The sequence below is a fragment of the Catharus ustulatus genome, chromosome 2 (assembly GCF_009819885.2).
Source record: "Catharus ustulatus isolate bCatUst1 chromosome 2, bCatUst1.pri.v2, whole genome shotgun sequence".
Taxonomy (NCBI): domain Eukaryota; kingdom Metazoa; phylum Chordata; class Aves; order Passeriformes; family Turdidae; genus Catharus; species Catharus ustulatus.
In genome coordinates this window covers 111525447-111552141 of record NC_046222.1, presented here as the reverse complement: position 1 = coordinate 111552141, position 26695 = coordinate 111525447, and the positions used below count along the sequence as shown (strand labels likewise).

At 36.4% G+C, this 26695-nt stretch overlaps 1 protein-coding gene across 2 annotated transcripts in view; it reads right to left on the bottom strand.

Annotated features, from left to right (window-relative positions):
• POLA1 (DNA polymerase alpha 1, catalytic subunit) overlaps nt 1-26695 on the bottom strand; it is a 185057-nt gene that overhangs the window by 29703 nt on the left and 128659 nt on the right. For both annotated transcript variants that reach the window (XM_033052547.1, XM_033052548.2), the window contains exon 36: nt 11079-11175. In XM_033052547.1, coding sequence (XP_032908438.1) covers nt 11079-11175 — 97 coding nt within the window. The remainder of the gene's footprint in view (nt 1-11078; nt 11176-26695) is intronic.

The following is a 26695-nucleotide window of genomic DNA, read 5'->3' as shown; positions in this document are numbered from 1 at the left end:
AAAGGCACAACACTTCATTGTAATTTCTGAATTTTATCAGGGTTCCTGTTTTTTTTGAAAAATTAAAAAATATTTTTAAGTTGTGTCCAGGTAAGCTTTATGGCTGCTTCCATCACTGTGAAATAGGGCTTAAACTGGGAAACACCTGATAAATCCTCAGAGAACAGAAATGGAAAAAAATTATAAATAGTTGGTTTAAACTTGCATCCAGACTTTCAGAAACTAAACCTTCAAATTAGAACCTCTGCTTCTTTCTCTTTTTTGTTAGACTGTGTCATGAGAAGGGCAACAAAGCTGGCAAAGGATCTGGTGCATGACTCCTTACCAGGAGCAGCTGAGGGAGCTGGGGGTGTTAAGCCTGGAGAAAAGGAGGCTCAGGGGAGACTTCATTGCTCTCTACAGCTGCCTGAAAGGAGGGTGTAGCCAGGGGAGGGTTGGCCTCTTCTCCCAGGTAAGCAGTGACAGGACATGGGGAAATGGCTTTAAGTTGCACCAGGGGAAGTTTAGGTTGAGTATTAGAAAAAATTTCTTCACTGAAAAAGTGGTTAAACACTGGAAAGGGATGCCCTAGGATGTGGTGGAGTCACCATCCCCAAGAGTGTTCAAAAAACATGGCACTTGTTTCCAAACAAGAAGCTACACTTTAGATTTCTCGAATTAAGTAATACTCAAAATAACTGAATTATATCTCAAGTTATCATGCCATTGCTTTCATGATAATCAATTTCAAACCCATTCATTCCTGTACAATACAAAATTTAAAGTATGAAATATTCTACATCATGTTCTTGGTTACTACAGCTTACCACTACTCTTCAAAAACATGGCAGTTAATGCTCTGAGCATGTTAACTATATTGGTTTTGGTCACTCACCACTATTTTTCATTAAGTATGGTTTAAACTACAGGCTCAGCTCTATCAAAAAAATAAAAAACCTCCCTTTAATGCTCTTTTGCCCTCTGCCATGGCTAGGTAACAGAATCTCAAATTAAAAAATTAATCTCAGAAATGTGCTACTGTTATCTTATGGATCATATACCACCACATTAGAAATACAAAACAATACCATAACTAGCTAAATATTTTAATTCCAAGTCTGTAAAATTCTATTAATGTCAAATATTATTTGTTTTTATAATATAAATAAACTAGCTTAAGCTGTCACTCACTTCTTTTTATTAATTTTTGTCTTACTGCATGCATCTCTCACAAAATGAAACATGTCTATTTAAAAATAAGCAAAAATACCACAGTACATAATGTTTTCATGTCAAAACAATTACATTATTATATTCTGAGTTAAATAATATAAGATAGGAAAACATTTTGATATGTATTCAACAGTTGTAATCCTTGCAGGATCAAATCAACTTCTTCCAAACCTGTTCTTGCCAGATAAAAACAAAGAGCTGCCTAACCTGACCAGCTGCCCCCTGTACCCACCTCAGACCCCTCCCACAAAAGGGACAAGCTGGGACAGAAGAATATCCTTCTGTAATGGTTTTTTAGAAAGGCTGAACCACATTTCAGCCTGTCACAGGTGACACATCTGTTCTCAAAAGCCAATCACATTAGACTGAAACATGAAATTTGGTAGCTGGGTTGTTAGAATGGGATCAGCCTCAAAATAACTCCCAAGGTCCCAGAATGAGTGACCTTGAGTCTCTTTGCTTAGAGAGGGACTTGAAAACTGCAAGTGGAGGCTCTGCCCATGAGACAAAGAGGTATTTCTTTTCTGGAATATGCACTCCCAACACTGTCTTGTGCATTCCTGATTTTCAAGGCAGCAACACCCATGGCTTCTTCAAGTGCTCAACTGCCCTGCTCCTCCAGAAGTACATCAATTAGGATTGATTGATATCACCACAATTTTCTGATACAGAGACAGCAAAAATGTAATACTCCTTTATGGTATGGTATGGTAGTATTTTGTCATTTAAATAAACCGAATTTAAGCTGCATTTAGACACTTCTTTGTCTTGTGCTGCATTTTTATACATATATCATGCACCATTTTTGTGTCCCCTATGGAATAAAACAAAAATTTCCCATTATGCTATTCGCTACATGGTTTACTAGTCCCTAATAAAAAGAAGATATTATCTCCATCCATTTCTTAGAGAAAAGAGCATAACTATATTTTCATAATGTATTTGATAGAAATCCTTTGTTTGTTGAGGATACAGAAAGATATTTCAAAAGAAATGTCTCCCGTGCAGTTATTATACTTCAGTGAGTATAATAATTAACATAATTTTATTTGCAGCAATAATTTAAATCTTGGAGATGAAATAAGGCTCCTGTTTTCACAAATAATGACTCCATGTGTTTCTTTTAATGGTCAATATAATTTAAACGAGTTAGGAGATGTGAGTTGAAGTAATTACATTTAACATCAAGAAGATGACACATTCAGATTAACTGCAAACCCAGGCCAAGTTTGAGAGCTAAGAATAGGTTTTGGCAAGTATACAAAAAAACTGTTGCCTTATGTAACAAGCACAGAAAAATTACACTCTGCTACAGTATTAAGTTGTGAGGTGTTCCAAAGAAATTTCAGTATTTCAGTGCCCCCCCTTTCTTCATGCTTTTTTTTCACCCTACCCATTCTGACATAGATTACAATTTTCTTCCTTTTTATGAGTATCACAACTAGTGATCACTTTTTAAAAATTATCCCTTCCATACAAATTCTGCTTTCTGTTACTGAAAGTATACTTCTTGGTGATTTTAATACTGTGATATAATAAATAAATGCTTGCTGTCATAATGCATGTGAGAAAGCTTTGTACATGTGATGCCATTTTGATACATCACAGTGTTACAGAATGAAAAAAGACCACCAATTCTAACACTTTACAGTACTCTTCATTCAAACTACTAAAGGTAGCACATGATTTATTTAACATAGAGAAAATATAGTTACTATCTTCTTTTAATACAACACCAGGACAAAAGAACCATGGCTTGTCCTGAATATTAATTCTACTGTTCTATAACAGTAAATTATTTTTGGTTTCAAACTGCACGATTAGACAAATTTATAATCAAGAATGTGCAACAGCAAGTAATAAAACAACATACAGACATAAATGCACATCAATACCAGAAAACAATTTTTTCAAAAGCAGTTTTATGCAATAAAAGAAATCTTTGGAGAAATCACCTACATTCTCTTTATCTTTTGCGGAGTCAAGCTTTAACTCCACATATATATGGCCATAAACAAACTTCCTCAAGTATCTTTATACCTGACACCAAACACCTGAACCAGACACCCTCAGTCAGAATACAATGTCGCAAAGGTGTTCACTCGAACCATGCAACTCTCTGGATGTTCAGCTGCAGAGTCTTTAAATTTAAAGACATGAGGTATCAATGGCAAAAATTAAGAGGCTCTAAATTTTCAGGCACCACAGTTGAGTTCTCCAACCTCCTATCAAGGCAAGTCATAATTAAAGACGTGGAAGCCCTTCCACAGCCCTGTCAAATGGCAGTGCCCATGAGGAAGGGGAAAAAAGAGTGCTGGTGTGAAGTACAACACTGCACACCATCTTCAGTAGGTCACTGGTCTTTTAAATAATCTCTAGTGAACAAATAAGATTTCAGAAAGTTTTTAGTAGATAATTACACTTCCTGATTTTGTAATTAGTGGAACTACATGTAATTACATAATAATTATGACGGTAATTACGTAATTAAGATGTATAATTATGTAGTAAAAAACATTATGGAAATAAAAGCCATCAACTGTATAAGCACAATACATTTTTAAAAATAAATTCTGTATCATCTGTTTAAAGCTACCATTTTCCTCAAAATATCAAAGTGATTATAAGCCATCACTGGCAAGTTCTAAAATACATTTCTTATGAGACTTAAAAATCATACAGATAATTGTATCTTTTAAAAAAATCTCTTTAAGCCTTAGCTTTACATTATCTTTCTGATGTCTAGGCAGACATACACTGAATGCACTTTACAGAGTTAAATTGTTTACATTTATATTTCCAATTTCACTAAAATAATTTTTTAGAAGTAGCACTGATGTCAGAATTCTGGTATCTAAAACACAGGAATCTATAACTTTTTTTTAGTAACATCAGAGCCATAAAACTTTTTGGGTCTTCTAAAAGGAAAAACATGCTAATCTTGCACTTTTCTCTATAGAAAAGAGCAAACTGCTGTGAGAAGCTGTAGTCACTAAAATGCCATCGTTTCTGACCTGCAGTGAGCAGCAGCAGAACTGGACCCCATTAAAAAAAGAAAAAAAACCAACCCAAACTTTACTATGGAGATGAAATCAGAAAGACAAAGGTCTCCATATAATAAAAATGTCAGTGTTTCAGACAGAAAAGTGAAGAAAAAACTGTATTATAAATATTTTCTGTTCAGAGAAACTCAAAAGAGAACTGATAAAGGAGGAGGCAGATGACACCAGAGCAATGATGCCATTGCATGGGTTAGAGATGACAAGTTGACCTGCACCTATTAATACCTCAGTAGGAAAAAAATTCTGAAGTGCAAATGAGAAGATATTTCTGTTCACTTTTTTTCCACATATAAAACCACCCCATGGTCATATAACCATTCCAATTTACGAGGAGTCAGAAATTATCTCAGCTACTACTTCATCCTTGCAATGCTGATACAATGTGCAAGGAAAAAAATTAATTCATTAATCAAAATCCTTTTTTTAGTTGTCTGAGCCACAGATTTTCACATTGCAGATATATTGTAACTGTTTTAACTCATTATTTCTATTTATTTCCTTCACAAGTAGAGAAAATAACTCCAAGATAGGTGTAGCAACCTATTATATTTTGTAGTCAGAGAAAGGGTTATAGAAATGTATAGTGTTAATGGGGTTTATCTAGATTTTGTAGGTTTAACAAAAAGACAGAATATACAGAAAGAGAATGGAGAAAACATTACACTCAAGATCTTAAAAATGTCCAATACCAATGAAAAAAAGGTATGATCATTTGGGGAGGATAACCTAAGGTGTAAAGATAATCTAACTGCCCATGTATTACATCAAAAGGTTCAAAAGCCCTATTGCAAATAATTTTCAGTAGGTTTTGCTTTCAAAAAAAGTTAGATTTAAAAATACTCAAGAAATAGTGACTCAAATTTAAAAAAAATTCACAAGTCTGTCTCTTCAAAACAACATTAAGGAAAAACGAACAAGTGCTTTTGAAGAAAGACTCAGATTAAATTCTTGAAAATTATTATTTTACAGTCTCTTCAAAACAACATGATTGGAAGACAAAGTACTTGACAGCAAATGTGCAGAGGAGCTTTTGTTTGCTTGGATGTGGAGATCACTACAGTGAACTGAAGTCTTAGTGATGGTGCCTAGAGATGTGATGCCATCAGAAATGTTTTGTTTATTGAACTGCTCCTTCTGAAAAGAGACAGGCCAGGTTTCAGCTGCTGCCATCTTACAAAGAAATGCACACACACAGATGCACCTAGATAATTTATATGATCTCTCCTTATTGTCCACTAGAATGTACATGTAGAAAACTGTATCCTCTTTCTCAACTATTGCAACAAGTACTTTTCTGTAGTCTTTTGTCTGTATATTGATTAAAAAATGTGGTAAATTATTCTGATTTACAAAAAGTCTTCTATTAAAAAAAAATCACTTCAGTCTGCTACTTGACACAGCAAGTTATGAACACACTGAGAAAAAACACTCACCACTGAACTGACAGGATTCACAAATATTCAGAGCTGATTTTTTTTCATATCTAGGTCTAACAGCCCAGAAGACTTTCTTTTTCCCCCCAACGTAATTTTTCAGTTTATTCATCCATAAAGCAAACTAGAGATTTTTGATGTTTGCATGGAAGGGTGGAGTGAGGTACACACAAAAAGCTGTAATAAAAGCATGAAAACATCCTTTGAATATACATTTGGTTTTACAAAACCGCAGCCTGTAAGTATATGATCAAAACATATTTACATTACATTCTATTTCCACAAAGTGGCATATATTTCAAAGATGTACATCTCCCTACCACACAGAAATATTTAACTACTTTTCCCAAAGTTATCTTCCTCCCATCCTCATTTTCTTCTGCTTATCCATTAAGAGAATATACTGAGATTTTTCGGAATCAAAGTTCCATGGGTTGCTAAATATATTCTGGGAAAGAATCCACCACATCAGCCTTGCAATTTCTGTCTCTGAAATACTTAAATGTCTTGCAAACAACATTTGTGACCTTCCCTCTCAGAGAAATGGGACAGCTGAAGGGCAGTAGCTTCCAACCTTTTCCGACAGCACGGAAGAGAAAAAAATTCTATGACCAGGATCCTATTTCTCCAAAAAGATCACAGCACCATAAACAGCCTCAGTGATACTAATGCACTGAGAGTAAGTAGATTGCAGCATCCTTATCTTTTATTTGATGTCAGGGGAAATTGAACTGGAGACATCTGTGCAAGGCACAGTAGTTGTAGTGACTTTATGGGGGCTCCATTTCACTTTCAGAGGTTTACATTTTACTGTAGTAGAAGCAAAATGAAAACAGTAATATCTTTGAATATTTAACAATACCAATGTTTGAACGGAATAATGAGATAAAGATTACTACACTCTATTTTGATCCCTAATGGCACAAGCATAAAAATACACTGGTTTCCATTCTGAAGTTGACACACAGAGTGAGCATACTCTCCATTTGGGCCTCAAACACTCAAAATCACTCATAGTTGGCCTATCCTTTTTCATATGAAGAGAGGATGCTACTACTTTGCTGCTCCTGCTGCTTTTTACTGCTCTCCTTGCTCACCTAAGTAGCAATGTCTGATTCAACCCACAGTCTAGCTTCAAAAAACGGTCAGAAACTGCTGAAAACATGCTGAGTATGTCGCTACTCACAAGAGAGAATTTTTTCCCTTTTCAGATTAAAAAAATAATTGAGAATGAAACAGCCCTTCTAGTATTGCTGGTACCTTAAATTAGGGGTTTGGGCAGAGCAATAATCAAAACTAAACTGTTTTTTAACATAATACTAACTGTGCAACAGTTCCTAATTTAGAAAGACAGCCCAGAATTTTCAGAATTTCACTTTCTGCAGTATGACAACGAAGAAACTTGCACTGTATCACAATGTCAACCTATTAAACTGTATCATCACAACAGACCTTCAACTTCCACATGAAAGGAAACATCGGGTTGGAAGATAAATGCTAGCATTAATAACAGGACAACAGACTCATCACTATATCATACAAATATTCCTGGGTGGTATAATTAATTGATAGGTAACTTTACCAGTCACTGAAACAAGAAAACATCACATAGACGAGTCAGTTTCTTGATTCTTACAGGAAAAAGATGGAACAATAAGTATCTAATGTTTACAGCAGATCCCAAATAAAACATGAGTGAACAATCACCACACCGGCGTAAATAAGCCGAAGAAGAGTCTGCAAAACATATTAATTAATCCTTTTGCTGTATTCCTCTGTGGTAAGCCCAACCTACTGAAGGTCTATTAAAAAAGAAAAAAAAAAAAAAAAGAAAAAAAAAAGAAAAATGCCAAAACTCAACAACCAAATACAGAGAGAAGTGGAAAACTCTGCTGCTGTTCCTCCACAAAACTGGTCAGTAGTTGAAAGAAACTCAGAATACAGCACTGCATGTTTTAAATACCTAACACTCTCTAAGAGAATAGTGTATCACCCATCCTGCACAGAATAAGCTTCAGAAAGCAAAATTCACCCAGATATCAAGACCAGCTCTCTACAGTAACTACAGTGAGAACACCAATCACCACAAGAAACTGTTTGTACAACTTCCCAAGCTGCAGAACCTGCATCGCCAGAGGATTCTTAAATTTAGCCCATCTGTAAAAAGTAGGCTGTGGTATTGATCCTCTAGCAGGGAAAGGAACCAGCTTGGATATCTTTTTGAACTCCCACTGATTTCACAATTATTATTTTAGATTTCATTTCAATAAATACTACGGGCCTTCAGGATAAATAGCTGAACAAACAAAACCTGCTCTGTAATTAAGATTCTGTATTTTGAAGAGACAAGAACAGAAAATGCAAGTGAACTAGTAGCAAAATCTCAAGGTTCTGAATGAGACATGAATTCTTTCAAACTACAGTGGAAAACAGATTTATGTCTTCAATCTCTAGCCATCAAAACTTTTTCCTTTTTATAGAACAACATTCCACAATAAATAACAACTAAAGCTGCTCATAGGAATAAACAGAATCTACAACAAAAAGAACTGGTGTTTAAAAATTCAGCAAAAATGGCAACAAGAGGTAGAAACAACCCAAGTCCATGCGTGTAATTTGGGCTTCAAGAAACAATGAGTCAAAACAAAGCAAAAAATCTCCCCAAACATAAATCAAAACAACAGTCAAGCAGTAGTTTGGTCACGTAAAAAGAAGAGACTAAAAAACACCAAACCTACATTTAAATTTTGCCACCATTTCTCATAAAAGCACTGATCACAGATCAAAGACAAAATGGCTTGTGAATGATGGCATGGAAACAAAATCTTTTTTGTTACAAGGGAAAATAAACACTAGTTTCATGTTATAAAGGGGAGTTCATTGAATTTCCATTTCAGACATACAACAAAAATTATTTAATCCTACACAGTTTAACATGAAGTGTACCACATCAGTGAAATATGTTACTAGAAGAGAGAGGACACTGGTATCCATAAAATAAAAAGGTGGCACAAATAGCCACGGATAATTATTGTCAAATTCTGCATATTCTGTAGAATGGTATCTTCCTCCCAAAAAAGATCTAGAGAATGGGACAAAATTATTCTTAAGTTTACCATACCCACAAAGCCAAATGCTTTGAAGAGAATCAATTGCCAAAGGAAAATGAAGAGATTTAATTTATCTGGCCTTGACTCCTGCTGCAACACCAAGACTGAAATCACTGGCTTGCTAAAGAAGATAATATAATAATTTTCAAACAGCTATGAAAAAGAGAAAAATACACCATGCTGAAAGGTTAACTGTCCAAGAGAAAGAAGTCCTACTAGAAGTCTCACAATTCCTTAAGAATTACTCTGAAAACTAATTTTATTGAACTTAGCGGTCAGGGTCCAAGAAACATTTTCCCATTAAAGCAGAAGGTGGTAAATTATGTGAATTCAGAAGCCACCATACTATTTTTCAGAGAGAATTTATTAACCTTGAAGTCTACTATTACAAATGAGATTAAGCAGTCAAAATTAATGAAACCAGGAAAATTAAGTAAAACAAATGGCATGAACCTGAGATATGAATAAACCCATGATTCTGAAATGACAGGAGGAAAAGAAACCCTCTCAAACCTCAGGATTTCTATCATTACTTCACTCCAAGTTAATGATATGAACAGCTATGAACAGGACGTAGGTGGCTCAAGAAAGCACCACAAGATGTAATTCCAGTAAATATACAGACCCAGTGTACAAGACACTCGAGAGATACTATCTAAAATACCACATAATTTCTAGTTTTTCATACTCCAAAGATTAATTAAACCTAGGAAAGACTGCACACAAAGGACCTAGGAGGAAGAAGCACACAGTAGAGACCAATTCTTCGTAACAAAAGCTGAGAGTGTCTCTGCCTTAGCAAAACAAAACAGAGATGTCATCACTGTTTCCAAAAGCATAGCAGAGAGTATCAGGGAAGTAAAACAAATAAACATTTAGTGAATGGCCATAAAATAGCCACAAACAAGTTGGAACATGAAAATTATAGTGAATTTTTAGTCATCACAGATCAATCAGCTGAAACACACTTTGGAACAGCAGCAGGAGAACCACCCCTCACAGGTTGCCAAATGAAGTTCCAGAAACTTGGAGTCCTGAAAAATGCAGTGAAAGCTGTAGCAGGGGATTGGATGTGATCACCCCTGAAGTGTTTTCTAATCTTATGCCCTCATACTAGGTAAGAGATCAAACAGTTTGGTTTCAGCCACCAGTAGCATCCACTCCATAATATTCCTTCAGTGCATCTCCAGAGATGTATTAGACTAACACGGCTACACACTGTGACTTCTTCGGATGTACAAAGCCACTGTGAAATGCAAGCATCAGAGTGAATTCACTGACTTAGAGTGATTAGGAGAGGAAACAAGAACCTCTGCAAGAAGAAATGTAAGTACAACAGGCCAAAAGCAGCCTGTTTGCTTATTTGAGCAGTTTTTAGGTAAGAAGTTACATCTTTTTCATTTCCACACATGGCTTACCAAAACAACATTTAGAAAGACTGAGTTTTATTTAATCCCTTATCACCACCCAGTAACTTAACTGCAGATGCAGGGCAGGGGTGGGGATGACTTTGACAGCAGAGCAGCTATCAGAACATAGCCAGTCCCAACAGCAGCCCATTTTCCTCACAGGCATCTCCAGATCCACGGAGGACACAGCCAAGTAGTGGACACAGCCAAGTAGTGGAACCCAAACATGTCTTTTTTCAGAATTCCAAGCATTAGCCCACTCTCAGAAATATTCTTTGGTCAGCTTCAAAATCACTTAGCTGCACAAAACCCACTGATCCGTTACAGTTTCAAAATGTTTTATTTCAGAAATGTTATGGAAATTTGGAGATGAGAAAAAAAACTTCCTAAGATCAGGTTAATCTGTATTTTATTTAAGAGAAATTTGTAGACAACAATCAGCATTACTGCTTTCCTTGTGCCCTCATTTTTCTCCCTGACAAAAAGTGTCTCTTCAATACTAACAGTTAAATATAAGTTTTAATTATGTACATACTTTAATTAATCTATTTACTGAAGCTAACATGTCCTTCAAGCAAAGAGATTTCTCGAAGGGTGTAACATGCAGAAAAAGCACATTTTCCAAAAGAGTCACTTCAAAAGAAGAAAGGGGGCATATAATATATACTTGGAGTGGTGAACTCTGACTGAGCACATTCCCCTTTACAGGGGATTCCTAAATTCATACTTCCTTCTATTTTCTGTTTTAGATTACAGCCTCATAGTTCAGATTTGAAGAATACAGTAGGTCTAGTGTCTAGCACGCAAACTGTTTCTAAACCATAATTAATTAATTAAAAGTTTTAAACATACCTTTTTCTTCCTCAGTAACCACTTTATCCATTGCATAGTCCACGTCAAAAATGTATCGGTAGAAGCAGAGCTGAGTGTAGAGGGCCTTATCAGAATACTGTAATGTAAGAAGACATCAATTAAAAACCCAACTCAAAAGTGTGTCTCTTGCACCCATTTCTAAGTCCACTATTAAAAAGTAATTATTTCAATTCAGCTTTCTTCCAACAGTTTATATGTTCTATTCGTGTCAGCTTTTGGAATTATGACTAGAATTATGCTACAAAGTGTCCTTAATACATCTCTACACTTTTCATCACAATTTACACCAAGCACTTCTATGAGTCAATGAAACTTGTAAGTTCGCACAGAAACTTAAAATGCATTTATCCACTCTTATAGATACACGTATCACAATGATGCCTCAGCAAGAAAATGAAAGTCATAAGAATGATGAGACAAAGGAATAATTTTGCTGCTTTAGTACTAATTTTGTACAATACAATGAACTAATAAAAAAAAGACAATGTCTGTTTTTTTATGAATATATGTGTTTGTCTGTATTCTCCTCCTCTCACTCCAGATGTGGTCCCATCATTTGGGAATGTGTCATCCACATAAGAACAGGTGCATATACACCTTTACAGCTACATCTACACATCTGTGAAGGCCACTGCATGTTAGTAATCACACATGTAGGTCAAAAATCTGCAGATGCATTACTTGTGGAATATGATATTCAATTAAATGGTCTGAAGGCCAGTTATGTCAAACCTCTGTGCTATTCCTCTAACTCCAAATAGCACACTCCTATCCTATTGCTCTCCTATCACTGCCACTGTTCTGTGATCCAGAAATTGCTTGAATAGACATGAGATCCATCTGGACCACACTACAACTAAAACCTTCAAAGTCCACCTCTTGCACTTTTGCTCCACATAACCACATCCAACTGCCTGCTGTTTAAGAACAACAGTTTGAAGAGTTGTTCATTACAAAGAATATTTTAACAGCATCAAATTTGGAAGCAGTGTCTATTTTAATATATTTAGTGCAGAGACAGATATATACAAACCTGCATAGATTTTCTTGATGAGCTATAATACAAAGGATGTGGTTAGACCAATGGAAAACTGCCACGCAGCATGCCACTAAGAATGATCCTGAAAATGCAGTGGAAGAGCAACTGGTAAACTATTTCTACTTAAGGGAACTCTAACTTAGCTTTTCAGTCTTCTGCCCAATCAACCCAAGTTTTGCTACTACATTCAGCTAATTTTACACATCTATTGACATGCAATAAGTATCTATAACTACTAAGCAACTCATGTTGAGACATCTGACAACTATTACTACTGCTCAGTTATTTTTTATATATTTTAACAGTATAGTTTTTTCCACTTCATGTGAACCTACTTTAAAAAAAGACACACAGAAGCATATTTTATTCCTTATTAGCTATTCTACGATATGCATCATCATTATACTATTATACACCAGTTATTTTTAGTAAATCCTGATTACTGCTTCCTGAAGAAGAAAAAAGGAGGACGACAGCGATTAAGTTATTTGTTTAGTTTTTTATATTCAGCTGTAATTGCTGGTACACATCTCCCTGACTGCACACATGAAGCAGGTTGAATAGAACACTGAAATTACCTCCTTCATAATAGTTTGTTTTGATAATGTATTGTGTGTCGAGATGATGAGAAACAGTTGCTGTCAATTTGATTAGCCATTATATTTTTATGTTAATTGCCATTATTGGGTCCATTCTGTTTAGTGTCACCATAGAAGCCATACAATGTTAGCATAAATAACAAATTGGAGTAAATTAGGAAGATATATTTTTGCCAATTCATTTTAATTGCCCCTCAGTCCTTCCGTCGGTTAACGCAGCTGTTGACCCATAATAAGCGCTAGGTCAATATAGCTGCTTGTCAATTCAGAAATGCAAAGTGCTGTGTTGCTGGTAATGGATATACAACAACCTTTGCCAGCCAACTGAAGCAAACGAATGACAACTCACATGAAAGAATAAAGCATCAGCTATAGAGTTTAGTGACCTGATATTAGTAGGCAGGCTAATTGAAAGTCACTGCTTAAATGGATAAAGAAAGTACAAAAATCAGTATGTAAAAATGCATATGTGCACACATAGTTAGATATATACACACACACACAATTTTTTTTTATTGATAATGTCCTATCTCCTTCCCTTTAGCTTCCTATATCTTACACTTAGTAACTGGTAGACAACAAAATGTTTCAAGATTTTCAAGCAATTCAGTATTAATATCATGGCACATTTATGAATACAAGGACAAGGCACCTTAAATTTGAAAGGACTTTAAGAATTACTTATATCACCATTTCTTATGTTTCCTTCATTTCTGAAAACCTGTAGGTTTAAAAAAAGTAAAAAAAAAAAAATCCCAGTGCCTAAAACTTTAAACCTAAATAATATTTAATATTAATGGCCATCTTTTTGTGTGAAGAAAACCCAACATCCCAGCATTACAAGAAGAACTGGAGCTAAACTTGTATCACCATTTATTTATTTCTTCCCATGAAAGACTGAATGGCAAGCACAAAAATAAAACTCTATTTTGAAGTCTTTATTTACTCCATGATATTTGATTTTTCTATTTCATTAAGAGCTAACTTCTGCAGGTAAGTGCTTCTTTCAGAGCTTCCACTCATGGAATGAACATTTTGTTCTTTTCAGGCAACCAAACTATTTTTTTAAAATTGCATTTAAAACTCCAATCAACAGATGAAGGGACAAAAGGTATATAGTTTTCATTCACAGTTATTCAGTTCTTTGACAGAAAAATTAGGCTTCTAATAAAAAAATAACAGATGCATTAAAAATAAACCATTGTGTTTAGCCAACAAAATATTAGTTTAAATCTAGGTTTGAAATGGTTTCCTGTAGCATCATGAGGCCAACTGCACATCTCCAACGGCCTTCCCAGGAAGAATTTAAGCTTACACAAGATTATACAGCAGGAAACCAATGGTGTCTTAACAGAACCGGTCAATTACCGACACCGGAAAAGCAAATTTTCCCATGACGAAGCATAAAGCACTCAGTCATGAAAAGATAATTATCTTGCTCAGCTACCACACACACCAGACAATGTCCACCAGGCCATGTATAAGGAAAGGAGACCTTCCAGGAGCTCCTGAAGGACAGTGGTGCCTCCACACAAGGCCAAGCCCACTCTGCTGGTTGCAATGTCTGGCTCAGCATTTGCCCTGTCCCTGCAGCTGCAGGTGTTTGAACAAGGCACTGGACTGAAGGGCAGCACCATCTCTTCTCTAGTCTCACAAATGCCTAAAAACTCAGCTCTTGTACACTCACTCCAGCCACACCAGACAGCTGCCTCAGTCCTTAACAGCATAGTCAGGGAGTAAGGATTTTTCCAGAGGAAAATGACCCTTCTGCAAGAAGATGTGAAAACTGAAACTGGTTTCCTTAATCTGGAAAGAGAGAGTAAAAAAATAGCCAGTGTCCATCTTTCCTTCTCTTTTTTAGAAACGCAAAAGCTCAACTTGTAGAAAGCAAGGGGCCCTGGAAAGACTGAACCATTGGCAGCCATCTTCCTACCCTAAACACAGCGCCTGAGGAGAAATCCAGACGTACAATCTCTCACCAGCTTTTCTCTTTTTTAAAAAAGTTTGGTGGCAGCTGCATTAACATGTTGAAATTAGAAGGCTTCTCCCTCAATGCTGGTTAGTTTAAATTACATTTTAAGGAACTTCAGTTGGGATGCCTCACTGTTCTTCCTCCTGTTAAGAGGGTGCCCCAGTGGCAAACACACCAGCCTTTAAAACCCATTCAGTACTGAAGGGCAGCACAGCAACCTAGAGAAATAAGGTAATAAAGGAAATCACATCAGGGAAGAAATCAGGCAAAGAAAGAGGGAAAGACAGAAGAACAAGTTGATGGAAACTCGCAACAGCAAAGCAGCAGACGACTGAACTAGTGATTTCAGGGTTGATGTTTTACTCACTTGGATGCAATGCAATTCCACTAAAGACCTTTTACTCAGCACGTAAAACCTCTGTATCTTGAAAGTGTGCATTTAACAGGTCAGACAACTAGATGTCCTTATTGAGATCAACTTTAGATTCATAGAACAGTTTGGGTTGGAAGGCATCTTAAAGACCATTTCACCCCCTCTGCCATGGGCAGGGACAGCTTCCACTAGACTGCTTCCATGAGGTTACTCAAAGCCCATTCAACTCAGTCTGCAATACTTCCAAGGGATGGGGGATTCACAGCTTCCCAGGCAGCTTGTTCCAGCGCCTACAACCCTCACAGTAAAGGATTTCCTCAGAACACCTGATCTAAATATACCCTCTGCTAGTTTACAACTGCTCCCCCTTGTCGTGTCGTTACCTGCATGAAACTTCACTGTGAATTCCCACATTAACCAGATACAGGATGGTCTTCAATGCTTCTTCAAAACCCTTTGTATTACTCATATTCCTCTGCAGTCTTTCATTTACTCTCTGGCATCTCCCAAATTCTTATATACTTTATAGTCCCACCACACTCATAACCGTTTAAGTCTTTCCTGCATCCTCACTTTTTCTGCTCTTTTGCTTTCTTCTGCACTTGACTCTCTCCCATTTCTTTATTCCCTCTCTGTAGTGTATTCTTTGTTCACTGTTGTGTCACAGTAAGCCCTTATGGTTTTAAGGATGATAAAGGCAGCAAGAAATTAAATAAATCCACAAAAAAAATTTCCCCCATTTAGTTTGCTAACTGTAATAGACTGCTTTGCAAAAGAGATAATTTCCACAGGCTACAGAAGTTATTTGTATTACTTCAATTAATTATAATACAAAACAGTGGCACCACTTCATTAATCAGCTGCTTGAGAGAGTTACTTTTGTGAAAAGCCTTTTCGATAATTTTGATTAGAAAGAATAGTGGCTCTTACTATGATATGATTCAGTATGTCCATCAAACAAATCCTTAATATTTTAAAAACAGGAAAGAAATAAAAGGAAACAGAAGAGAAGTCTCTTGGCAGAAAAATGTGTCTTAGGGACTCTTTCAAGGCTTAGATGTAATGGAGCAAAGCATACAGGAAATACTTCAGTGCTTTGAGAGGCATTTCCTCCCCTCCCCCCTTAGAAAGATGCAGTAATTAAAACCTAATTATTATCTTCATTTTAAACAAAACCTAAAGTGAATACCAATTAATAACAACATACTAATGAGCATCTGCTGTGATGAAATTGAATATGAATGTGCCACAAATTTCGGGTAATTTATTTTTTCGGGGAAGTGCCACTGGTCTCAATCTACTGCTGGAAGATTGCATAGACCGTACACATCTTCCATCATGTCTCTTATGTGCAGCAATTTTTTTATTTTCAAAAAAATCTACATACTTCAACTTTGTGGGTGTTTATATATATGAATGCTATCCATGCTACAATGATTTCAAGGCAGTAAGCCAGTGTGGCATGTTTTACACACCTCACATATTCTTTTAGCAAATCCAGGGCAGTTGCACCACACACAATCCCTATTCACCAGCAGATTCTGCAAGCAGACACTCCTGCATTACAAGAGCTCACAAAGTGTGAATTCATGTTACACTCAACACTCCTAATGTGTGTGCTCCTTGCCTCATGCTGATATATACTGAAGCCTGGTCTTCTTGTGCACCACAAAGCCTGGCTAAAACACAGTGCTGGTGAATGTCAAAGGCTGAAATAAAGTGCACACCACTCTCACTCTATTCCACTAAAAACAAGAGATGTTCGGTCACCATCTTTCCTGACAGAAGCCTTGGAAATAAAGTAAATAGAGAGGGGTTGTGTGTATGTGGTTTCCTTCTTAACCCTCCAAACCTGTTCAATCAATATTGGTTTTCTTAGTGATTTTGACTCACAAAGTCCATCAAAATCGTAAAAGAAAACTGAAACAGGCATAGTAGGATTTAGATGTGATGAAATTACCCCTAGCAGTTATATTAACATGGACCTTATGACAAAGCAAGAGATCCTTATATGCACATGCAGAAGTCAAGGAAAAGGAAAAAAAGTCAATCAGAAGACTGGACACTCCTGTACATTATGGGATTTTTTTTTCCTTTAAGTAATTGAAATTAAAAGAGTTTTTTCTGTTCTAAGTACTGTCTAGCAATTAATGAGAACATTAAAAACCCCGTTCTTCTTCCTTGGAGATACGCTGCTTTTTAAACAAAAAGGCTGCATGCCATCTACGCTTAACAAACAGTTTCTCACTTTAATGGGATGCAACCCTCTCCCCTGATCCTGGTCTTGTGTGTGCACTACAGCTCATCTGAGCACGTAGTAAACCACACTCAACTCAATAATCCAGTGAAAATTACTCACCTCTTTTCTCATCTGGCAGAACAGCAAACCCTCAAATTCAACTGCCTCCCCATGTGGTCAACAGCTGGCACAAGGTGAAACAGAAAACTGTGTGGTAGGTGACGTGAATTAGCCAAAATAGCTGCTGCTATTAACGGAAGACAGGATGTTTCCTGCTTTTAGTTTTGGGCTTGAGTTCTGCCTTGCACCCAGTACTCAAACTCATCTGAGCAGCACAATTACCACACCTGGCAGTGAAACACAAGTCTTAAGTAAGAATCACTCTTTTGCTGATGTGTGGGAATCACTTGCCTCATGTATCTTCAGTATTCACTTGTCATTGCAAGTGTTCTTCACTTGAATATTTTCAGCATCAATATGTTTATGACTAATTTTTGATATTACTAATATTTAATACAATTATACATGAGACAAGCACATAATACTTGTGATTGAGCCTTTAACAAGACTAGACACTATCTGCTACAAGGTATCTCTTTTGGTAAGAACATTACAACAGCAATTAATGACTAACAGCAATGACTAATTGTTGGATGAAGCTCTGAGAAGCCTGATTTAGTGAAAGCTGTCCTTACCTAACGAGGAGGGGTTGACATTGGATGATCTTTCTCATGTTGTTTTAAAGGCTCTGAACATTCACAAAACACACACAGTGGCCAACCACTGACTTACACCTGTAATCTTAGGTATCTGGCCAAGGATACTTGTCACTGTTAATGACAAGTACAATAGGAGAAAAAGGTACAACAGTTGGGTTTATCAAATAATTCAAGGCTTTGCACTTTTTAAAAAATTAACTTCATTTGTAGTCTGCCTCACAGATCTGGAGAGCCTCTAGAAAATTCATGTTCTCCCTCTGACAGCAGTACAATAGTGTAACTGAGGACTCTGCAGACCAACCAGTCTGAATATTCGTCCTACACTGATGTACTTTCGGATAGGGATTGTACAGAAATTCTCAAAACTATCCTCTACAGCAGAAAGGTTAAAGTTTGAGTTTTTCCATGCTAAACCAAATGAATGAGTTTTACTGGACATCTAATGAGAGACAGATACGGCTCAGTCATGACTGACCTAGCAGCACATACAAGCAAAACTACAAAACTGTATTCAACCAGATGCATTACTCTGGAGAATTACCACGTGATCTCAAAATCAACTGTATTTTAAGAGCTTCTGACCAAGAATATTTGCACACTTCAAATAAATTTTTGCTTTAAATAAGCAGCATATAGATATTATCCTATAACATATCCTCTCCTTGGAATACAAGACAAATATCATTTTAAAACCCCCCATATTTACAATTTTAAGGGAAAAACCCCAAAGTAAGTCATTAATTTATGGATTTCTGGAATTACCCAACCCTTGATAATAAAAGAAGTTAACAAAAAAGGCTTGGTGAAACAGAATTGCAAACCACCACAGTAAAGCAAAGTTGTCATTTTGCTCTGGAGATAAAGCACCATTGCCAAGTATTCCCCAGCTAGCTTAAGTGTTACAGAACAAGCTAGCACAGCTCCAGAGCTCTGTCTCATTCTAGAGAGTTGATGGATCTACTGAAGAGCACTCACTTGCAGTTAACTATAGGTCATCTGCTTATTCAAAAGAGATAAAATAAACACGTGTAAGACCTCTCATCACTGAACAGAATTATTTTAACTTTCAAGTAATTTCCATAAAAATGTATTTATGTATGTCCATAAAAAATTGTAAAATCATAATGCTCTAACAAACAAGAACTGAACTGCAAATATCAAGGAAACATACCTCAAAAGAGATGTGCTACTACAATTGAAAAAATCAAACAACTAGGACTCTGCTGAGCTGAAATCTGCATACAAGACCTTTGTCTTTACTCATGGAGAATGTAACACAATCCCTTGCTCACTTCTCACAGCTGGAACACAAATCAGGTGGGGCCCAAAAGATTATACGAAAAGAGCTTAAGAGGAGTAAATTCTGCCTGTAGGGAAGGACTCTGCAGAAGTTACCTCCCAGACCAGAGCCATCTGTCAGCCACAGCCCTGTCCCCTGGCAAAGACAGAGAGAGGTCATTACTAGAGGTCTCCTGGAGGCCTCTGCAGAGTAGGTACAGAACTGCTTTTTACCATTTTATGGAATCTGGTGACATGTTCAAGAATGGTTGCATATTGCCAAGGATGAGCAAAATAATCCTCATTATCTTATCTGAGGCACATTTTGAGTCTTCTGCCTGCTTGCAAAAACAGAGGATGTTCAGCTGCAGGAAGCCATGGGTAACAATGGAAAAAGCTGGTAGAACAAGTCCTGCCCTCACAATCTAGGCTGTAGTAGAAGTACCACGTTACAAACTGGAAGTAAGATATTTCTGTTTACACAAATTAGTTTAATCTAGCTCAGTACTTGCAAACTTATTTTTATTTGCTTATTTTAGAAATACAGTTCTTTCTCACTGATGGATACACTTTACACAAACATTTTGCACTTGTCAGCTATCCAGAAGCATACACTGTAAAAATGCAATCTGTGTAAGCTACTTGTCTTATACTTATTTAAATTACAATTTTGTTGCATCTCTTTTCCACAAAATAATTTATTAACATTTGTGAAAGTCTTTTTTTAGCAGAATCTTGATTATCATTCAACAAGCACAAGTACATCATTTAAAAAAATGGTTTATTATTAAATAAACAACACCATAAATAGGCTAGATACACAAGCAAATAAGCTTGTCTAAGTATGTTTTAGATGTAAAATAATGCATGTGAAAACAAAAAAAAAGTATCACTTACAGCAAGGGAACTAAAAATACTGCTTTGGATTACAGTACTCCTGTTTTCCAAGACTCCAGGAGTCAACACCCTGAATCCTAGGTATTAGCAGGAGAGTAAAAAGTTTGAAAAGACAGGTTTCCACCTTCAACTCCTAGTTTCTCATTTTTAAAAAAACCTATTATTTGAGCTCAAGTAGTTAACCTGAAGCAAGATTTGATCTGATGTCTCTGGAGCACCTCCTTAGACTTTAATGGAATGGCCCTCTACTAAAGAAAAGTAACATTACACAGATGACAAAGTAGAGGACAGCATCTTTTCTGCTAAGATCAGATGTGCGCAAAGACACATATCAGTGACTTATGAGGCAACTTTATCAGCTACCCAAGGGTCAAAATCAATGATAACATCTTAGGTATCAGATGACTCCACAAAGATTCCAGCTACTCCTTCCACATGTAGTCAATGTGATGGAGGATTTATCTCCACACACTTCCTTTCCAGGTAAAATATATGTTATTTTCAATCTCCTTCTCCATAACTCAAAATTGATTCCTCAGCACCATAACTAGCACTGCCATCAGTGTATGAACTAATTATGATGTATTTTAGTTTATAAAATCATCTTTTCTACACACATCTCTGGATTTGCCTACCAGTCTAACAAGGTTCTGGGTGGCACAGGTTTCACGAGACAATGCATGTCTAAAACTGGCTGTCATCACTGTGAACTTTTTAGACTTTTAGTTTTTAGAAGTTTTTACAAGTTTTGAGAAAAAGCCACAGATTCTGTCCTGTTCTGCATCCTTCAATTGGCAAATCCAAACATGAAGAGAAAGACACCAATCTTAAGATTACCCACAAGGAAAAAGCATAAGCCCACCTAAGAACAAGGCAAGAATTAAAAACTTTTAGGTTTTTACTTTATCAGTCATTTGAGTGTGCTTATGTCCCAGGATAAAAACTGTAGTCAAAAGTGTTCTGAAGATTGTTTCCTTCAGGGGCTAGAATTAACTTTGGAGGTTTTTTGCCCTAGATGTACACATCTATCTGGGCAGAACTATCTGGTTGTATTAGAAGTTTTGAATGATCACATTCAACAAGGGAAGAAATCTTAAATTTAATCTTTCAAACTTTACAACAAACTCTAAAAACAATAGACAGGAAAACTGCATGCTTTTTCTCAAAAACATGAGAAAAACCAGCAACAAAACACTAAAGCAGGTCAGGTATCCCTTTAAAATGATTTTACCAAATAGAAATTATATTATTTTACCAAATGCAAAAGAAGCCAAAGTAATTTGCGTGGCTCCAAACTGGCAGAGCAAGAGATCTCATGATAACAGGGCTTCCAGGTAAAAGTCTGTAGGAAGCTCAGGAGCAGTGTCCAAGTGAGCAGGAGCCTCACAGGAAAACCAAGCATCTACTTTGCAACATTTCTGAGTAAATTCTGAGCTACAAGCTGGAAAAGGAATGTGGTATAGTTATTATTAGACTTAGTACCTGCAGGTGCAAGGGATATTTTGTCTCTAGGAGAGAAGAAAAGCAGCTGGCTATGACTGGTAGACATAGAACACACCAGTGAAACACTTGCTTTAGCAGCAGCCTGCTGGTCTGAGTAACTTTTTTTTCATGATTAGAAGAATTTTCTCATTAGACTACTGCTCTTTGTCTTAGAGCAGCAGTCCAATAATTTAGAACTAGTAGCATTTCATTAGAAAGATACTTCACCTTTCTGATGATAGCAACTAAAACTTTCCTAAGAAGTTCAACATACCTAACACGGAATTGTATTGAATGTTTCAAATATCGGACTCTGTCCCACAAGAGAAGTCAAAACATGTAATCAAAATATATAACATCTGAGCATGTATAATTTTCTGAAATTTGAGAAGTTTTTATTAAAAGTACAACAATACAAGACATTCTTACCATAAAGAAACAATCCCGAGAGTTAAGAAGTCTTACCAGTAACTTTTCCCTCCATTCTAGTGAGCAGACAGAACATACAGGTACTTGCAGAATAAAGCTATATAAACATTCAAGTGTATAAACATTTAAGTGTGCTTCAATGGTGGGAATCCAAAGCAGATAAATTGAGAAATAAAAGAGTACAGCCCCGAGTGTGCAAAGTCAAGTAACTCCCTCACAGGAATTCCTCCCCTGTTTCCCAAGCCTGTGACTGCAACTACAGCTCTGCTTTAACAAGACAACCCACACAAACAGGAAAATGGGGAACAGAGAATTTCACTAACGGGACAGACACTTCAGAAACTTTTCAGCAAGAACAAATGACATCTGAACTCGAATGTCTTCTCGATCATGGTGTAACGCTTGCAAAAACATTTGCTAAAAGTGGATAGCTCAAATAAAACCGTTGTATTGCTCTCCAAAATGCTCATATGCACTGAAGGAGGTGAACTTCACCAGATACAACACTCCTAATAAAAGGAGCTGATGTCTGTCAAAATTCTATAGACAAAAGGAGGAACTGGAGACTTTGGGAACATATTGCCAACACTGGCATTAGAAGAAACATCACCACCATTTACCTACACACCCACAAAAAACAGCCCAATCACAACAGAATGCACAATTAATTTTTCTAGCAACTGACAGAATTATTTGTAAAGATTCACTCCTCCTCATCTAAGTAATTTATCTACACTCACAATCTCTGCACACTGAACTTCATCCTCTGAGCAATCACCTTATTTTTTATCAGATACCAAACAGGCCCATCTTGAGACTGCACAGTGATGTTCTCTGCCTCTTTTGGAACACACAATTTTAGATGCCAGCTAAATCTGCCTTGTGAAAGAATAAAAGTAGATTTCAGTAACTCTAAAAAGCAGCTAAGCAGGTTGCCTGTCATGATACGTAGCTTAGAGAAATTCGTAACTGATCCAACAGAATAAAAGCATTACTAGGCATGATGTTGGCTCTCCCTGGAGCTTCTCCTTCAGACACTTCCTAGAGCACTGATGCTGTAGCAGGGACCCTCTAGTGAACCCTCGTGTTGCTGCTATCACAGTGCTCAGTGCACAGCCATTTTGGCCATTCCACTCTCAAATGCATCTCCAACTCTTTCCCATTAAAAAAGAAGTGTCTTATACCATACAAAAAGTTTGTAGGAGGCAAAACACAATGAATCTCACAGGGAACATAAATTATGAATAATTAAGACATTTAAGTTGTTACGTTAGTGAAGTAGTATTTCCGAGATTTAAAATACAGCCAAACAAAAAAACCAAACTGAAATTTAGAGCCAGGGAAAATACTCATACAATAAAAACGTCAATCATGTAATTTTAAATTACAGTAAGGCTGGAAAAAAAATGACCTTGTCCTTTGGAGTATCATGCAGCACCCCAGTGCCCAAATTACAGGGAATAAAAAGATGAACAAGGAAGAGGACATTCCATTTGAGAAAGAACACTGCCCAGAGCAGCTGCTCTCACAGGATTTAGTAACAATACTTTAAAAAAGTAAATTGAAAAATGTATTTAGAAAAAGTAAACTGAAAAACTTCTGGCCTAGAAAGTTAAATTGCCTAATTAGCCATCTTTATAAGCTAGACAGAACCACAGGAGCACCTAAAAAAATACACTTACTGCAAATCATTGTTATTGTTCTATACTCTTATAACTTTATCCTTAAAAAATTATGATTTTAACATTGTTATTCTTAAATGTTATATAATTAAAAGCTCACTCCAATTCTGCACAGCAAGGCAGCTGATTCCCACAGGTATGGCAAGTCTGACATGAACAGCAGTCTGCCCCTGTTGAGGCTGGGTCCGTAACACACATCAAGGCAGGTGAGAGTGCACCTGAATCAATACCAAAAGAATTCTTCAGAAATACCACAGCTTGCCTTCAGCTGTCCACAAGGGAAGTCTTTAGGACTTTTCAGCTTCCTGATAAAACCAAGACTGTTGCTAGTAAGGGTGCATAGATGTCAAGTACAATATAGCCAAATATATCTAGTTGGGAAAGCTTAGTATTAGTCTCAATCTTACAGCTTTTACAGCAGACACTTTTTTTCTCTAGTCTTTTCATTACAGCCTTTCATCTTTATTCACCAAATTTATATATCCCACTCAATTTTATCTTCATTCCACTGTATAATTCTGCTATGGAAATTGTCTCTTGAAAGAATGTCATCTTTAATACACTGTTTCTTCACAAGGCTTCAAGACTGTATTATCTACATTAGGTCATCAATAATTTTTTGTTCAGTGATACACTGAACATATTCAGTCCAGAAGTGTCAATTCTCTTGTTAAGGTTTACACAAGTACAAGGGAAAACTGCAAGCTCAACTTCTTTTCATTTTTTTTTCCCCAAAAAAGCTGGGGAAGTTGGAGATTGTTAAAAAGTGTTTGTGTAGCAAACAAAAACTTTATACATATAGTACAATTAACCAGAGGAGCTGTCTCAAGCAGAAAATGAAGTTTTATACTAGCTAGCTCATTGTTTGGAGCATCTATGTATTTCCACATTTGGGAAGAGGAATGGAGCTGAAAGCTGACTGGAAGACACAAATTAGGTTAGATAACAACAACCTTGTATGGCAGCAGGAAAGCAGCCAAACCTCATACTATTTATTAACCGTGCCAACAGGCTGTTTTGTTAGGTAAGGATTTTTGAGTGGTTTTCAGAAAAGGGAAGAGCATTCCAGCCTTCTCAACCTTATAGTGAGCACTCATCTGCATTATGCACTAGCTGGAACCTTTGAGCTCTTTTAACAAGATCATCCATGCAAAAATCTAGACAGCAGGATTAGAGTACTGATGAACAGTAAAATAAAAAACGGAGAAAATGGCAGCATTTTCTTATCCACATGGAAGTACTCAAAGGCATTCTGTCTGTTTTTGATGCCTGGGTATTCAGAAGCATGACATTCAACAAATCAACTAGATCATGGAAACAGAGTAACCAAATGCAGATAGGCCACTTCAAGCAAGAAGTATTTAAACTTCTATTTAAGTTTAAACAGAAACCTAGATACATCCAACTCACAAGCAACAGGAGATAACCTATAGAGCAGAAAAGAATTTTCCCTATGTATCTTGTCATGGAGTTATCAAAAAACCTAAAAGTTTTCAGAGTTGTGCAAGCTCTCAAAAGGAGTTTTGGATTTATGAGCCAGAACATGAATATTTCAGTTTTGTCTAGCACCATGGGACTAAACAAGACAACCTACTCTTCAGCTCAAATTATGCTGAAAGTTTCACGTAGCACCATAACTGTTTCACCAAAACTGTTTCAAAACTCTTCCACAAATTAAAAATAAGACCAAAAAAACCTTGTTTCATGATGAAAACTGTTACGTGAGTTCCAAGAACACAGGTTTAACAAATGCTGTTCCATAGCTTCTGTAACTTTCCCCACTTTCTATATGCTCTAGAAGGAATGTCATTAGCTGTGCCATCAAAAAATCAGGAAATCCAAAATGGTGGTGAATTAATATTGTCTCACTTCATGAAATGTCCTCTCCTGTAACAACCAACTCCATAGGAACTATTCTGATTAGAAGGTAATTCTTCTCTACTAGCCCTTCTCACTTTGTTCTACAATTGTTCACTCTTGGACTGCACTCCTAGTCAGTTCTGCACAAGATATCAACCAAACCCAAAAGATTCTAGGGAGTTCCTCATGCCGGACCCATCCTTAGAATGGACTAGAGTGTTATCTTCCAGAGGAAATGAAGGTGGCCCATGGCCATTAAAGGTTCTGTGAGCACTTCTGTTAACTTCTGGTGATTTATCCTAAGTGTCCCAGCCAAATTAACTCTACTGGAGTAAAATTTGCTCAAATGCCTCAAGCTCTCTTTGATGCTGTGCTCTTCAGCTCTTGCTCTCAGCTGCCACGTGATGTTTCTCTAGGTTGTTAAACAGCTGCTGTGTTCAGTCTTTGAGGTAGCTGCACTTCAGTGATAAAGTAAGTGAACCTATATATAGTTTGTAAATCCATTTGTTATGTCTAAAGTACTTTGAGATTTAGAATGTGCAAGAAAGCATACATATTAAGCTTTTTAAACTCTAAAAAGGGGGACTGCCATAACTGGCAGGATCCATGTTCAATCACTTTGTACTTAACGGTTTGAAAAAAATTACATGCAAATTATTTAGAATTTTACTCCACTTTTCAAAGCATGAAGTTAAATGTTCCCATTTCTAAAAATAATAATAAAAATCAATAACTATTATTCAGTATTCATTTGATATTTCACAATGGACCACTGTGAATTTGAATTCCAGGAAAGGTTGCTGTTTCAAGCCTCCAAAGGGTTATTATATACAGCACAGAGAAATAATAATTTAAAAGCATGTATAAAAAAGCAAAAAACATCCTTTCTTTTGAAATCTAACCAAAGATGTTAAAAGACTGAAACAAATTAATTAAAATTACCAACTTACAGTAATAAAGGCACTGATAACAAAACAGATACAGACAGAGTCTAGTTACAACAGGTAATAGATGCAGGAAAGACTAT